The sequence below is a fragment of the Danio rerio genome, chromosome 5 (assembly GCF_052040795.2).
Source record: "Danio rerio strain M-AB ecotype USA chromosome 5, GRCz13ab, whole genome shotgun sequence".
NCBI classification, from domain to species: Eukaryota; Metazoa; Chordata; class Actinopteri; order Cypriniformes; family Danionidae; genus Danio; species Danio rerio.
Genome location: NC_141025.1, coordinates 70698383 through 70714274, shown reverse-complemented (window position 1 = coordinate 70714274; position 15892 = coordinate 70698383). Strand labels below are relative to the sequence as shown.

General features: G+C 35.8%; 1 protein-coding gene across 6 annotated transcripts in view; it reads left to right on the top strand.

Moving 5' to 3' along the window:
- cntrl (centriolin) overlaps nt 1–15892 on the top strand; it is a 60441-nt gene that overhangs the window by 29807 nt on the left and 14742 nt on the right. For all 6 annotated transcript variants that reach the window (XR_015491914.1, XR_015491915.1, XM_087254303.1 and 3 more), the window contains 11 exons: nt 1365–1506; nt 1610–1752; nt 4119–4290; nt 4604–4893; nt 5799–5956; nt 8227–8389; nt 9411–9541; nt 11727–11867; nt 13680–13806; nt 15268–15432; nt 15516–15675. Coding sequence is in view for 4 of the 6 variants with exons in the window: in XM_087254303.1 (XP_087110429.1) it covers nt 1365–1506; nt 1610–1752; nt 4119–4290; nt 4604–4893; nt 5799–5956; nt 8227–8389; nt 9411–9541; nt 11727–11867; nt 13680–13806; nt 15268–15432; nt 15516–15675 (1792 nt within the window). In the remaining 2 variants the exon portion in view is untranslated. The remainder of the gene's footprint in view (nt 1–1364; nt 1507–1609; nt 1753–4118; nt 4291–4603; nt 4894–5798; nt 5957–8226; nt 8390–9410; nt 9542–11726; nt 11868–13679; nt 13807–15267; nt 15433–15515; nt 15676–15892) is intronic.

Here is a 15892-nt window from a genome sequence, read left to right as displayed (position 1 = left end):
CGCAGCAGATGCCCTTCCAGCCGCAACCCATCTCTGGGAAACATCCACACATACATTCACACACACACTCATACACTACGGACAATTTAGCCCACCCAATTCACCTGTACTGCATGTCTTTGGATTGTGGGGGAAACCGGAGCACCCGGAGGAAACCCACGCGAAGGCAGGGAGAACATGCAAACTCCACACAGAAACGGCAACTGAGCCGAGGTTCGAACCAGCGACCTTCTTGCTGTGAGGGAACAGCTCTACGTACCTACCGACACTGCCTCGCCTTGATTTTCACAGTATGTCTTATAATATTTTTTTCTTTTGGAGAAAAGCTTGTTTGTTTTATTTTGGCTAGAATAAAAGCAGTGTTCATTTTTTTATACACCATTTTAGGGATGAAATTATTAGCCCCTTTAAGCTCGATTTTTTTTTTTCTCGATAATCTACAGAATAAACCATCGTTATACAATGACTTGCCTAATTACCCTAACTTGCCTCGTTAACCTAATTAACCTAGTTAAGCCTTTAAATGTCACTTTAAGCTGGATAGAAGTGTCTTGAAAAATACCTAGTCAAATATTATTTACTGTCATTATGACAAAGATAAAATAAATCTGTTATAAAAAAGGAGTAATTAAAACTATTATGTTTAGAAATGTGTTGAAAAAATCTTCTCTCTGTTAAACAGAAATTGGGAAAAAAAATAAACAAGCGGTCTAATAACTTAGGGGGGCTAATAATTCTGACTGCTACTGTTTATGGGTCAACCATTTTTTTTGACGTCTCCTCTTACTTAGTTTCTCAGCAAATCTTCTGAAACAGTCAAATGCTGCATATCTGACATGTCCCGCTCCTTTGAGACACTTAATTTGATGCATTTCTCACTGGCGGATAAAAACAAAATATGATTGGCTGGTTTTAAAAGGGGAGGAGCTACTATATGTTCCACCATATCTTCAAGAGATTACGTCAAACATCGAATAAAAAATGCTCATTTCAAAGGACCTTTAAATGCAGTTAATGCAACCCCAGAAAACAAATGACCGCCAATACTCCTGAAATAAAATCTGTTTTTCTAGAGGGAATTAATGTGAATATTATAATGTGTAAAAATGTTAAAATAATGGCTTTAGACATATTGTTTATAACCACCTATTTTAATAAGTCACATCTGGCCGTGCGTGCGGATTTGGTGTAACTACAAGGTCAAACAATTTTTTTAACACACCCAAAGCTTAACTTGGCTCCAAAAAATTCATATACACATATCAAAAACTACATTTTTTACTTTTAGCCAAAAAAAAAAGGATAAAAAAAGGTTGATTTTGCTAATGTGCTCTATATATTAATGCAATGTTTCTGTTGAGCAGGTTCAAGAGACAGATGGGAATTTCCATGGTCTCCAAAACTCTCAAATTCAACAGGAAGAATTGGACAGATTAAACCAAGCCCTGAAAAGACAACAAGCTCAAACTAAACGTCTCCGAGATCAGCTAGCGCAAGCCAAAGGAGGTTTGTTTGCCATCTTTTAGTGGTATTATCATGTTGGACAAGCACTGTACACATTCACATAATGAGGAAAAAATGAAATTGTTATGTATTGTGGTTTGTTTAGCTAACAACATAAATCTACATGAGCTGCTGGAAGAGATTGGAGCCCTGAAGCAGACTCTTCTACAACAGAATAACTTCCTTTCCAGTTTAGGAGATCCTTCACCAAACACTGGATATTGGTATTATGTACCCTCAAATCAACATGTAAGAAATCATATTACACAAAGTAAATGATTTGTAAATGACTTTACTTGAATGGGGTATTCGTATGACTCTTATGAAACCTTTATAATCATGATTATTATCATGACACGCCTCATGAATGTGACTAAGATTTTATGCATGCTTATGGCAACTGTTATTAATAGTCATTTGCTCAGTTATGTCATTTTATAATGTTAATATGGCATTGTTTGTTATGACAGCTTGACATATACAAATATATCACAACCGGTCTTTATATTTGTCATGACAACTTGACATTACCAAGACAACACAACTTGTCATACATCTGTCATAAACATTATTGTCATTAGGCCATTATAATTGTGTCATGAATATTTTTCTTATCACTTTTCACAGTGGAACAAACTGTATTTGTCATTAAAATGTCTTAATAAAAGTGTCAGTAATCATTTTCACGAGCATTGTTAATATTTAATGCCAAATTTAGATCACACCACTGCAGTTGAGGGTAAAAAAAAGATTAAATTTCATTCAAAGTCCGTGACATTTTTATAAGGGCTTCATGACAATCATGTTTATGACAGATTTATGACAAGATTTGAATGTCTTAGTAATGTTGACACAGTAAAGTCATGACAGACAAAAACATAGGTTGTGATGTGTTTGTTTATGTCAAGTTTTGATGACAAACAATGTCATCCTTGCATTTAAAATGTGATAACTGATCGAACGACACTAATGGCAGTTGTTATATGAAGGGACGATTTTAGGATTTTAGGGGGGCTCAGCTCCTTATGGGGGTAAACAAAAAAATATTCATATATGTTTAAATACATTTTTAATTAAGAATTTAATATTAATACACTTAAAAATGTTTGACTAGTATGGTAGGGTAGTGTAGTAAACTAGCAGTATTCTACTGTATTGCATAGACAGGCATAGCCATTTGAGTTCTGAAAGAGCCTGTTACACTCCTGTTTACTGTAGTACAAGCCAGCTTCTTTACTCAAGTACATTTTTTTGTAATAAATAAGTTAAACTAACACTTTTCTTGCATAAACATATAAAAATTTACAGGCTAATTGACATATCTCACTATCATAAGATAAGCTATAATAAGAGAATAGGAAATTATTTTAATAAAATACAACACATGATGTTTCACTCTGATGTGCAATTAAAATGAGTACATTCACTGAGTGATTCTGTCACTGTGTTTAATCCTGTGCATGAATGTATGGTTTAGGTAATGCCACATGCACTGTAATGTGTTTTATATTCATAGTTAAATTAGTAATAAACATAATAAAGTGTTCATTAAGAGGTACATTTTTGCTGGAGCAAACAGCTGTAATGAGGTGAGCGACGAGGAAAGAGTAGATGGTAAACCCTTTCGCTCCTCCATGACATTAGGGTACAAATAATACAAGTGTTTCTGTATTATAACAATCTATCGATAAACAGACATGGTTCTATCGCTCACTCTCTATGTGGTTTGCTTATTAAATTAAAAAAAACAGTTTAAAAGGAGGAGTGGAAGTCTACAGCTGTTTTATATGAAATTTAAAAGGAATTCAGGTGATAATTTAGTAGAGTACAGTTCATGAGCTAATCGCAAAACTTTTATGGGGGCTAAATATACATATAGGGGGTTAAAGCCCTCCTTAAAGGGCCATGAAACCCCCTCGTTTCAGCAGGGTGTTTTCACACCTCTACTTTGGGAAAAGTCAGAAAAGTGGGCTGGTCCAGCTTTGTTTAGGGCGGAGTGTCGGAGGAAGAAAAGAGTCCACACGTGACTCCAGCTGAGGTCTCACAGAGAGAAAATGAAAACAAAACTTAACTGCAGCAAACTATAAAAGCGACACTTCACGCTTGTTTTGCCAACACAACGTGGCGTCTCTGTTGTCTAAACACTATGACAGTAATGAATATTAATGAAGTTGCACAATAGAGCGCGCTGATTGGTTTGAACCAAGCCTTACTCATGCATTAATGCATCACACTGTAAGACGTAATAAGACACACTCTGGCACAGATGCCCAGTCTGCACGCTGGAATACACGCTATTATGTCATGACCGTGACGCAGTTTCAAACCGGAAGTACGAATTTGCTTGAAATAACGCAAAATTAACCAATTTACACTTTTTTTGTGAAATATATGTGTCCTAATAGTGTTTTTAGCAGTGTGGGACACATATACGACTGTCAACAGCTCAAAAAAATGTGTTTTGGTGTTTCGTGACCCTTTGAAGTGGCCTAGTGATGTACGTGGGTATAAACATGATTATAAAGTTTTCATGGCAGTCTTATGAACACCCATTCAAGTAAAGTGTCACCATCACTTGTGTTTCTATTATAATCAGCTTGCTGTTTTGTCCTCAGGCCCCTAGTTTGGGATCTCAGGGCACACAAGACTCAGGATTAGGTTCTGTGCACCCTCACTCCCCCGAGAGGAACCGGCGGTCCGGCAACAGAGCATGCAGAGAGAGAAGACCTCCTGCTAATGGAGGATACTGGGTCTATTCTCCTAATCCTTACTCTCATGGAAAGAGAGGCACGTTTTAGCATCTTTCTCTCCAACATCGTCATGTTTAAGGACAGGCATGTGCACAGACAGGGCTAAACCTGTGCAGTGTACATGGCCTTTTTTCTCTTGGATATAAAATGCACTTAACTCCAATCTTGCTGAACGAAATGCCTATTTCGCTACATTCAATCAGCTCGCAGCAAAAAAAAACAAGCCCTGCCCACTGCTTTCTTATTTAATATTCCATTTCTCTAGGAACTGTGTCACAAAAATAAAAGAGTGGCAGCTTCCAGTTAATGCAGACTTTAAAGCTGTAATATCTGTTCTCGTGTCTCCTCAGATGCTCAGGTGTCCAGAGACAGTGGAAGAGAGAGTGACATGGAGGGAACTCGCTTCACACCTTTATCTGCTCCTGCTGGATTTACTCTACATGATAGCACTGCTTTTCCTCCTGGTTCATTTATTTACAGTCATTCTGTTCCGGGGCTTCCCATTGGAGCCAGCACAGTCCTCTATGGGCCTCCTCCTGATCCAGCGAGGCTGGTTTATGGACCTCCTCCTGCAAATCTGACTGTTCCCCTGGTACCCAGTGGGACGTTGCACTGTAATGTGCCTGGACATCAGGACTTGGTGAGAGATCTTTACATTCATAGTTTATTTAATCATCATTATTTCCTGTTAAGCAGAATTTATCATATTCATTCATTCATTTAGTCCCTTTATTAATCTGGGGTCACCACAGCAGAATGAACTGCCAACGTATCCAGCATGTTTTACGCAGCGGGTGCCCTTCCAGCCACAACCTATTATTGGGAAATTTATTATATTATATTATTTTATATTATATTATATTATTTTATATTGTATTATATTATATTATATTATTTTATATCATATTATATTACATTATATTATATTATATTATATTATATTATATTATAATATATTATATTATTTTATATTATATTATATTATATTATATTATATTATATTATATTATATTATATTATATTATATTATATTATATTATATTATTTTATATTATATTACATTCTATTATATTATTTTATATTATATTATGTTATATTATATTATATTATTTTATATTATATTATTTTATATTATATTATTTTATATTATACTATATTTTATTATATTATTTTTTATTATATTTTATTATATTATATTACATTATTTTATATTATACTATATTATATTATATTACATTATATTATATTATTTTATATTATATTATATTATATTATGATATATTATATTATATAATATTACTTTATATTATATTATATTATATTATATTATATTATATTATATTATATTATATTATATTATATTATATTATATTATATTATATTATATTATATTAGAAGCAACCATTTAAATGAGATTGCAAGTGTCATAGACTTTTGTTTGTTTGTGGGCTATTTTTTTATGGCACTACACTAACATTATCTATACTATAATATTAATAAAATTCTTAATCAATTAAATTTTAAGTCATTTTGGTTATGTTTCAGGAGCGAGATCTGAAGAAGGCAGAGCGTAGGCTGAGAGAGGAGTGTGCAGACAGAGCTCACAGTGAACAAGAACAGCACACACTGCAGGACAAAACAGCAGAGCTACAGCAGGAAATCAAGCATCTGCGCAGGACTGTCCGCACACTGCAGCGCCACACGTCAGTCAACATGACCCTATATACTTAATTAATGTACTTAATTAATTACTGGGAAATTACCCACAAAAAAGATGTTATGATCATTCATTGGTTAGAAAAAGATTCAAGTAGACATTTACGAAAAATGGATTTTAAAAAAAAAGTAACATTTTGATTTACCAGAATTTAAAACACAAACTTTTACAGGGTCCCTGGGTTAAAAAAAAAAAGTCTTAATTGCCTTACATTTCAAAAACAAAATTTTAAGCCTTGAAAAGTCTTAAATTCACAGAAAATATTGTGTTGTTGGTCCTAAATCATTTTAAACAGCTTGTTTTCAAAAAATGTCCAAGTAAAGTTACCCAATAGGGCCAGCACCCATTTAATCACCAACAATCCATCTAAATCACTAGTGGTACGCAGGCTTCCTTCAAGTGGCTCGTGGAAATATCAAATGTGTCATATGTACATGCTACATATATTTAAAAATTTATCAAAAATGATGTAGATATGAATATGATGTTTAATATGATTAATTTTTTGACATACAGCCTATATTTCTGTTGTCCAGGCAACATTTACAGGTGTTGATGAATCGGCTACTATATGTTTATACTTTTACATTTAAGTACAGCACTTTTCTTTTTACTTTTTAACCTGCAATTTTTAACTATTAAAAGCACATTTTAATTTAAATGTTGACGTTTTTAGTTTTTTGTTTGCTTGTTTTTTACATATAAGCACAGTACAGTGTTAACATTCAGACTATTTATAATGTTTAAAATGGCTTATAATAATAGATATTCTTAATAATAGAAATTAATCTGCACGTTTTTGAACTGTGCAGAGCTGTAGCTGCTTTACTGGGCTGACTACGCTACTGTATTTCAATACTGCTCATTATGGTGGTACGTGGAGAGACAATTTTTTCTGAGGTGGTACTTGATGAAAGAAGTTTGAGAACCACTGCTCTAACCAGTTTTTTCTTCCTGTTTACAAAGAATACATTTTAATTTGAAGACTAAAATTTTTAATTTTAACTGCTTTAATTCTCTGGAGATCGGTCAGTTTACACACAGACAGCTGGATGGGCTCACAAGCGTTTTTTAAAGACAATGTTACAAAGTTTATAAGAATAAGAATAAGAATTTCTCTACAGCTGCTTAACTCTTAAACAGCCAATAGATTACACATGGCTGTAATAGCACAATAATTGTAATGCATTTGATCTTTACTTTAGCAAAGCCTTAATCAAGCTATAATACCAATATATAATTGTCAATCGTCAATACATGATCATCAATATTAAAAATTTACATCACAACATGATCTTCCATTTGCACAAAAACTATTTACAGAAGTAAGTGTGAGTGGACATATTATTTATAAATAGGCATGAAACTTAAGGTTTTATTACAGAAACGCATTGGGTTGAAGGTTATACTCGATTCATTTGGACCAAAAGCAAACAAATATATATTTTTGATTATTCATGTCATTTTCTTCATAATAAATATACTTTTAACAACTTGTCATTAAAAAAAGAAACATTATGTTTTTTTACAGTATTTGCCCTTGCAAAACATTCATGTTTAGCTTTGTATAAGTCTAAAATTCCATTCATAATGTTCTTAAAAAGGTCTTAAAGTCTTAAATTTGACTTGCTAAAACCTGTAGAAACCCTGTTTTAGACAATGTTGGTCTGAGAGTTGTTTCTGTTATGGTTTTTGAGCAGACACAGAAAATGAGTGTCTTAAATGTAGCATAATATGAATTTCTTATTTATAGAACTGTTGTCTAAAAACGATATTATTTGCACCAGTGTTATTCTCTTGTGTGATATTGCTTAAACACAGTTGAAGACAAATTTATAAAACTGTAAAAACTGCTAATTATTATTAGCTCCCTTAAGAAATTGATATTTTTGATTGGCTAAAAAACAAAACACTGTTGTGAAATGATCCTAACTTGCCTAGTTAACCTTATTATCCTAGTTAAATTACATTTTAGGCTGAAAAATGACTAGTAAAATATAATGTACAATCCTCATGGCTAAGACACTTGGGAAATATTTGAAAAATAATTCAAATTTCACTGGGGGCTAATAATTTTGTATTCAACTGTATATCTTATCACATCAAATATGAGGTTAAAACTCATACAGGGATTTTTTTTTTTTTTTTTGGCCCTTAATCAGAAATTTTAAGCTTGTAACTGCAGTAACATTATATCCACAGCCATAGTTATTAAAAGAATGCGTATCTACTGCCTTTCTATATTTGGTTGATCAGGAGTGGTCTGGAAAGCACTTTATCACATGCAGAAGAAGAGCAGTGTGTGCTGGGAGAGGTGGAGTGTTTGGAGAAGACCCTGCTGAAGCGCAGAGCCGAGCTCAGAGAGGCTAACCGACGGCTGCTGGAGGCTGATGCACAGCTTAAAAACACTCAAACCAAGGTCTGACATGTCTGCTTCTCACTTTTAGGGAGGCCACACTATTAACTTAACGGGTTCCCACGCAGAAGTCTGTTATATAGCAATATATGCAAATGACATATATGGGATACACGTTCATATTTGGATTTCACATACAGTTGAAGTCAGAATTATTAGCTCTCCTGAATTGTTAGAGCCCCCTGTATATTGTCCCCATTTCTGTTTAATGGAAATGTCATTTTTATTGCATTTCTAAGTATAAAGGTTTTAGGTACTAATTTTTAATAACTGATTTATTTTATCTTTGCTAGGATTACAGTACATAATATCTTACTAGATATTTTTCAAGGATAAATTGCAATTTAAAGGCTTAATTTACTAGGTTAATTAGGCAAGTTAGGGTAATTAAGCAAATCATTGTATTACGAGATTGTAAACAATTGAAAAAATATATATTGTTTAAGGGGGTTAATAATATTAACCTTAAAATGGTATTCAAAAACTAAAAGACTTTCTCCGGGAGAAAAAATATCATCAGAAATACTGTGAAAAATTCCTTGCTCTGATATAAATAATTTGGGAAATGTTTGAAAAAGTAAGCAAACAACAGCTTTGATGTTGTCATCTATTTGTTATGAGCTTGTTGTGTAGTCAAATATGTGTTCAACAGGGTTGCTTGACTGTATTTAAACTATTTTAGACTATTCTGATATTAAATTGATCTTCGTAAATGTAATTGACATACTGTCAGCTTGGAATTAAAAGGTTCTATCTGCGTTCTGAATGATTTTAAGATATTGAGCTTTAAAGTTTGCATTCCTTAGCAACAGTATGTGTGTAACATTTGTTTTTTGAAAAGGTCTTAAAATGTAAACAACTCATAAAAAAACATCCCATAATGTAAATAAGATGTCATTTAATAAGAATATGTCAATAACTCAATGTTGACAAAAATGTCAGATAGAACCATATAATTCTAAGGTGACAATACATCAATGTCCCATAAGAAGATGTTGACAATCTAATGCACGTGTGTTTTCAGACTGAAGAAAACATTCTTCACTATAATGAGGCCAAAAAGAGAATGGAAGAGACAGAACGAGAGCTGGCAGAGATAGAAAAGAGAGCTCAAGACAGTGGAAAACTTCTAGTGCAAAGCAAACAACAGCTGAGGTAAACAGTACCACCTACCACACTAACATAGGCTCATTCTGGAAATGTAGCCCTATGTACATTTCTGGAGATGGGGAATTATGTAGCCAGAGGTATTTATGTCTGCATTTCGTCTTGAAAACTAATGGTACGGGGTGGTATGATGCCACTTCTTTCCGTGATCACCAACTGACTGCTTACCTCTGTATCGATGGCTTTACCGCTGTTATCAGTTTGTCCAGTGGCTCGCCGAATACATTGGCGGACTTGTGCTGTTAAGCAGAGTTGATCCCAATGATAGGGTTTGAGTCCGGCAAAGAACGGTTCCAGAAAACAGGTAAGACAAAAACAGAAGCAAAAAAATAAAATCAACAAGTAAAAAACAGGGTGGAAATGTGGTAAAGTCTGAAAACAGGGTAAAAATTAGGCGAGGGCCTTTCTTTTTCTAGATTGCTTTTAAAACACTGTGGGTTAGGTTTAGGGAAGGCGGTGGGGAGGTCAACCTGTGCTTTTAAAAACACTATTGGTTGGGTTTAGGGAAGGAGGAGGGTGAATGGCACTCTCGAGAGAAATTTAAGATCTCAAAATGCGTACAAATAGGCCTCTGGTGGATTCATAAAAGCAAAAACCTCCTTGAATGTATTTGGCGCTCTCTAGAAATGTATATAGGGGTGCATTTTCAGTATGAGCCTGGGTTAAACCCAAGTGTGCCGCAAGCCCACGTTTGAGTGAAGGTTTCGGCCGTTAGATCGCCCCCTGGGGGCTGGCTGCAGTACAAGTCATAAAGCCCGCCTCCTCCGTGTTAATGAAGGAGACTTGAGCCCAAATAAAAAAAAATATTACACTTGCAATAAAATGTCCCGAAAGATAGTTCTGGTCGATTAAGGCTCTGGTTATTGTGCTGAAATAGGTGCAGATCTTCATTTTTGTAAACAGTTTGTTTTTAGCAGTAATTTAATGCTGGGCGTGTCATCGTGATTGACAGCTGTGATTGACAGTTTCTCAAAGCGCGGCGTCTGAGCTTCGGCAGGAGACTGAAGTGTTATTACTCGATTTCTGTGATATTTTACTATGACAAAATGAGTTCAGCAGTAAACTACAGTTTCTGACATACATGATCCTGGTGGAACACTGTTTATTCGCTAAGTTCAGGGCTTTTTTCGGGCTTTATTAGTTTGCTGATACACGCCTAGCCACCCAGATAGCAAAACACAGTTCCGGCTAGATTCTCGCCTGCCGGAGACTTATCTCTTAGAGCTCATACTGACTAATGTTACCTCTGCTGGACCTACTCCGGATGCCTGGACTCACTACCCAATTCCAGCCCGAGTCAATCGAGCCAGATGCGGCGGCCGAGCGAGCTGCCGCATGCGAGCCGGAATCAGCCCGCGACGCCGCGAGTAAGTTATGCGCTGCGACCTGGAGCTGGCGCGATTGAATATATAAAACCCTCATATTTGTTAACGTTATTACATCCATTTGTGTTGATATGACAGCAAACGCATGCTGAGAAGTTCGGGGGGCGTAGTTGATTTTACATAAAGCGTTTGATTGGAAGCTCGACTCTGCTCATTTTCGCGGCTCCTTCTCTGGCTCCATCAGACAATCCTTCTGCGCATGTCTGGCTCCAATTTCAGCAGTCTTTTGCGACAGTTTGTGCCCGTCAAGCAGGCGTTTTGCCCTCAAGGCGTTCAATAGGAAAAAGGGCTGTCGCGTCGTCCATATTTTTTACAGTCATTGGTTAAACCACACATTCAAAAATCTCATTTCCATTCTAAATTCTTATGAAAGTGGCTGTGTTTAAGTAATTAAAGTGATTTTTTCATCAAAAAATAAAAATGTACTCACTATTTACTCTCTCTCGAGTTGTTCCAAAGAATTTCTTTTTTCTGTTGAACATGAAAGAATATATTTTGAAGAAAGCTGAAAACCTGTAACCATTGACTTTTATTGCAGGAAAAACAATTACAATGAAAGTCAATGGTTACAGGTTTCGAGCCTTGTTTAAAATATCTTCTTTACTTTAATAGAAAAAAGAAACTCATAAATATTTTTAAAAAGTAAAGGGTGAGTAAATGATGACAGAATTTTCCGTTTTGGGTGAACTATGCCTTTAACTGCTGCATTATGACACAATCTAAAAGTCTTCTGCTGAAAAAAACTAATCTAATAGCAACATTAAGGATGTGTAAATGTCCTGCTGCAGGAGTCTTCAAGAGGAGGTTATGGCGCTGCAGAAAAGGAAAGAGGACAAGGAACGCTCTCTACATGATGCTGAGGAGGTCCTTACATGTCATGATTCAAAGTTTCAAGACATTAGCAGAAAGCTGGAGAGAGCGAATGACAGGTGCTGCAAACATCAAAAACAAGAAAAGTGATAGATGCTTGGAGTATTACCATCATTATTTTGGAAAAATCACGGATTCATTCTTTTTTTACTGTTTTATATGCATTTATAATAACATTTTAACTTGCTCTGTTAAGTTACATTTACATGGACACCAATACTCAGATTTTAATATGATTAGGACAATATTCCGATTAAAAGTCTACCATGTTAACAGTTATTTTGGATTACCTTAATCCGACTAAAGTCATAATGGCAATTTTACTCGCTTTATTGAAGTGCAGTACAAACATGTAAACACCCCAATCAAACTATTACTTTTATGTAGGTCTTTTCGCCATATTTTGTGACAACTTGGCTGTTTGACACTATTCTTGTCAGGGTTCTGCCACTCGGGTCTTTGTAAATTCTTGTTTTGGTGGCAGAGCTCTGACACTACCCATGTCTGGTCCTGTTTCTGTCTCTGTGTGCGCGCGCGCCGTCAAGGGTGTACGCAGAGTGTGCGCGCTGCCGCTTGATGTGGCCGCGCACGCACTGCGTCCGTCAGACGCGCGCGCTCTTGTACTAGTGTTTGTGTTTGTTCTGTCAGCATCGCGCTGCTTTATTCTCGGCGCTTCCGTCTAGTTGGTTTCAGTTTTGGTTGGCGCTGAGATGAAGCATGCGCGTTGCTTATGTGTGAGCGCACGGTAAGGTGTTCATCTATCGTGTGCTCGTGTCTTGCGTCTTTTGTCAAAGCACGTGGCTCGATGTTTACATTGTGGTCACGTGCTTTTTGTCGTTTGCTTCAGTGTTGTGCTCTTCTTGTCATGAACATGCGGTTAATGAGTTCTCTCATTGGCTGCATGTTCTTGTCATGTGAGCGCATGGCTTGTGTCGTCTCTGTGTCATGCGCTCTCCCGTCTATTGTCTAGTCCCACCCTCCTTGTTAACCCATTATTAGTTAATTATGTTCATCTGTTTTTTTTTAATTTCCTACAGTTTATAAACCCCTTATGTCTGCTGTCCTGTGCGAGTTCGTCATCACATGTTGTCGATGTTTACCTGTCCTGCTGTGTCCAGCCCTGCCTTGTCGTGCCTGCCCAGTCAAGTTTGTTTGTTTTATTGTTTGTTGTAGTAGTGTTTTCCCCCTCGGGGTTGTTTATTTTTGCCTTTTATTTTATTTTTTAATTAATAAATCCTACTTCACTCTGCGCTTGGGTCCTCGCTCCTTTTTCCCTTTACCTGAACGTGACAATTCTATGCACCTACCGAGTCAGTAAAGGACCACAGACACCTGCATGGTAAAATGCAGAATTTTTTTTCTTTCCATTCGGCGTGCTGTATCAAATACCATTAAAACAACATTCTTCACCAGTCCTTACTTCAAATACGCACCCAATAAACTTGTTTGTCACAGGGGCATGTATAAAATGTTCCTAAATGAAAGTGAAACATCCGAACGGCAATTAAAGTTGAAACACCCTAAATTCCATGAAATGTGGCTAGCGTGGTGACGCAATAACGTTAATCGAATTATGTGCTATAACATGTAAAACGGGATCATGAAAGGAACATTTAAAAAGCAACTCATGTAAACACCTTAATCATATTGTTGTCTTATTCAAATCATTAGATTACTAGTGTCCATCTAAATGTAGTCAATGTTACTATCAATGTCATTTTTTCTGTGTAGGTTCCATTTTGTATATTTGTTTTTCAAGCGACAATAATAATAATAAATAATAATAATACATTTTAAAAAGTGCTCCAAACATCTCTGAATTTGAGAAACTTTTCTTTACTGAACTGTCTGTCTGTGTCCTGTATTTATAGACTGGAAATTGCTGAGAAGGAGCTCCGAGAGACGCAGAGCATGGAGGTGAAACTGTTGCAGAGCTGCAGAGAGATGGAAAACAGCCTAGCACAGCGCAAAACACAACTGGATGAAGTCAACACTCAGGTAACACTAGCTGTGATAAGTAATGTTCTTGAGTAGAAAATCAGCATATTAAAATGATTTCTAAAAAAACATGTGTCACTAAAGACTGGAGTGATAGCTTCTGAAAATTTATTTATGCTGTCACAAGAATAAATAACATTTTATATTTTCTAAAAACAGATTGGCTGTGTCTAAAATTACATTCTTCCATACTATATAGTACGCTAAAATCAGTCTGCGAGCCGAGTAGTATGTCCGTATTCATAGAATTCGAAAATCAGTATGCGAGAAGTACCCGGAAGACCTACTACTTCCGGCAAGATTCTGAAATGCACATCCAATGGACACTACGCTATCCCATGATGCACTGCAAGGAATATCATGAATAGGAGTGAAGAACGCAAACGACGTTGGTAGGTCTCGTGTTGATGACAAAATAGATGTAGTACGTTCGAGTTCATACCACTTACATTCATACTGTATAGAACATACTTTTCTAACGGTTGAGTAGTACAATTAAATTCAAATGCAGTAACTACTGAGTAGTAGGCGATTTAGGATGCAGCCATTGTTTAAATTGTAATAATATTTCATGCTATAAATAAGTATCGGTCAAGACTTTAAAGGTCGACCTATTTTTTTTAACAAGATGTAAAATAAGCCTCTGACATCCCTGTGTGTGAAGTGTCAGCTCAGTATAACCCACAAATATTGTTATCACTCTTTTTAACTGTGTTTTTACTACACTTTTTATAAGCATAGTATACACATAACATTTACTTTACAAAAAATAAATAAATACATAAAAATAATAATAGATAAATTATAATAATTAAGAATAATGACAGCTTAAAAAAAGATAATACATTATGAAAGGAAGAAAAAATAGATAAATAAACTCCATTATAAAGAAAATAACTACAACAAATCTCCTGACAACGTTTCAAAAGTCAAATGAATAAATATGTTTTGATTAATGCCCATGTCTGTTGGAAAATGTCTACTTTCATCTGCAAATCTGCAGTCATTTTCTCAAATATATATATATATAAATTTTATAACTTTTAAAATTTGCCCCTTTTAGGCTGTTGCCATATATTGTGCCATTTTGGTGACTTTCACTTTAAAATTCAAATGAGATTGTGCTCTTTTTAAAATAGGGCGGAGCTACAAACTGCTTCTCACTTAGGGCTGTCTATGCTAATGAGGGAGAGATTGTCACTAATGGGCGGGGCATTCCCCCTCTGGTGACATGTAGAACAGAAAGAATGTCAATCAAAGTGTTTCTGCAGACTGTTTTTATCAAGTGTGATTATAACCATTATATGCTGACTACATTCACACACTGTTGCCACACAACTGTGTTTAAACCACTTTTACATAACCGGTCCCCTTTAAAATATAAACAATTTAAAAAACTGATCCCAGTCTTTTGAACAGTAGTGTGTAAATGAAAAGTATTGGATTGTGTGTATTGTGCAGGTGATGTTGCAGCAGAAGGAGCTGTCTTTGCTGGACAGGAAGCTGGAGCAGTGGAAACGGGAAGAGGAAGTGTTGAGAGTTAGTGTGGAGCAGCACAGGCAGGCCCTGCTGGATGTGCTCAGACAGGGAGAGGAGGATGCGAAACTCTTGCAACAACGTGTTCAGGTTTTACACATGTGCATGATGTTAATGCAGTATTCTAATAACAAGTACGTACTTGAATGAATATTAATTGTGGATGTGTGCAGGAGCTCCGTGTGGATGTGCATTCTCTGGCCGTGCAGAAGGGAGAGCTGGACTCTCAGCTGTCTGAGAGGAAAACCAGGCTGGCACAGTTGAAGAAAGACCAGCAGCAGGAAGAGGAAACCTTGCAGAGCCTTCGCTCAGTCATCAAAAAACACAAAGCAGGTATGGTACAGTCATTCTACTAAGCCAGTCTGGCATTTAATCATCTATATAGGCCAGAAATGCCCAAACAAGGACCTTTGCGCCAGAGTTGGCCCATAGCAACCTTTGATTTGGCCTACCATCTCATTCAATAAGAGAGAAGGAACGATAAGGATAGTTTAGAGACTGTCATTTCTAATCTAATTTAAACTTTTTTGTTTGTTTGTTTGTTTGTTTT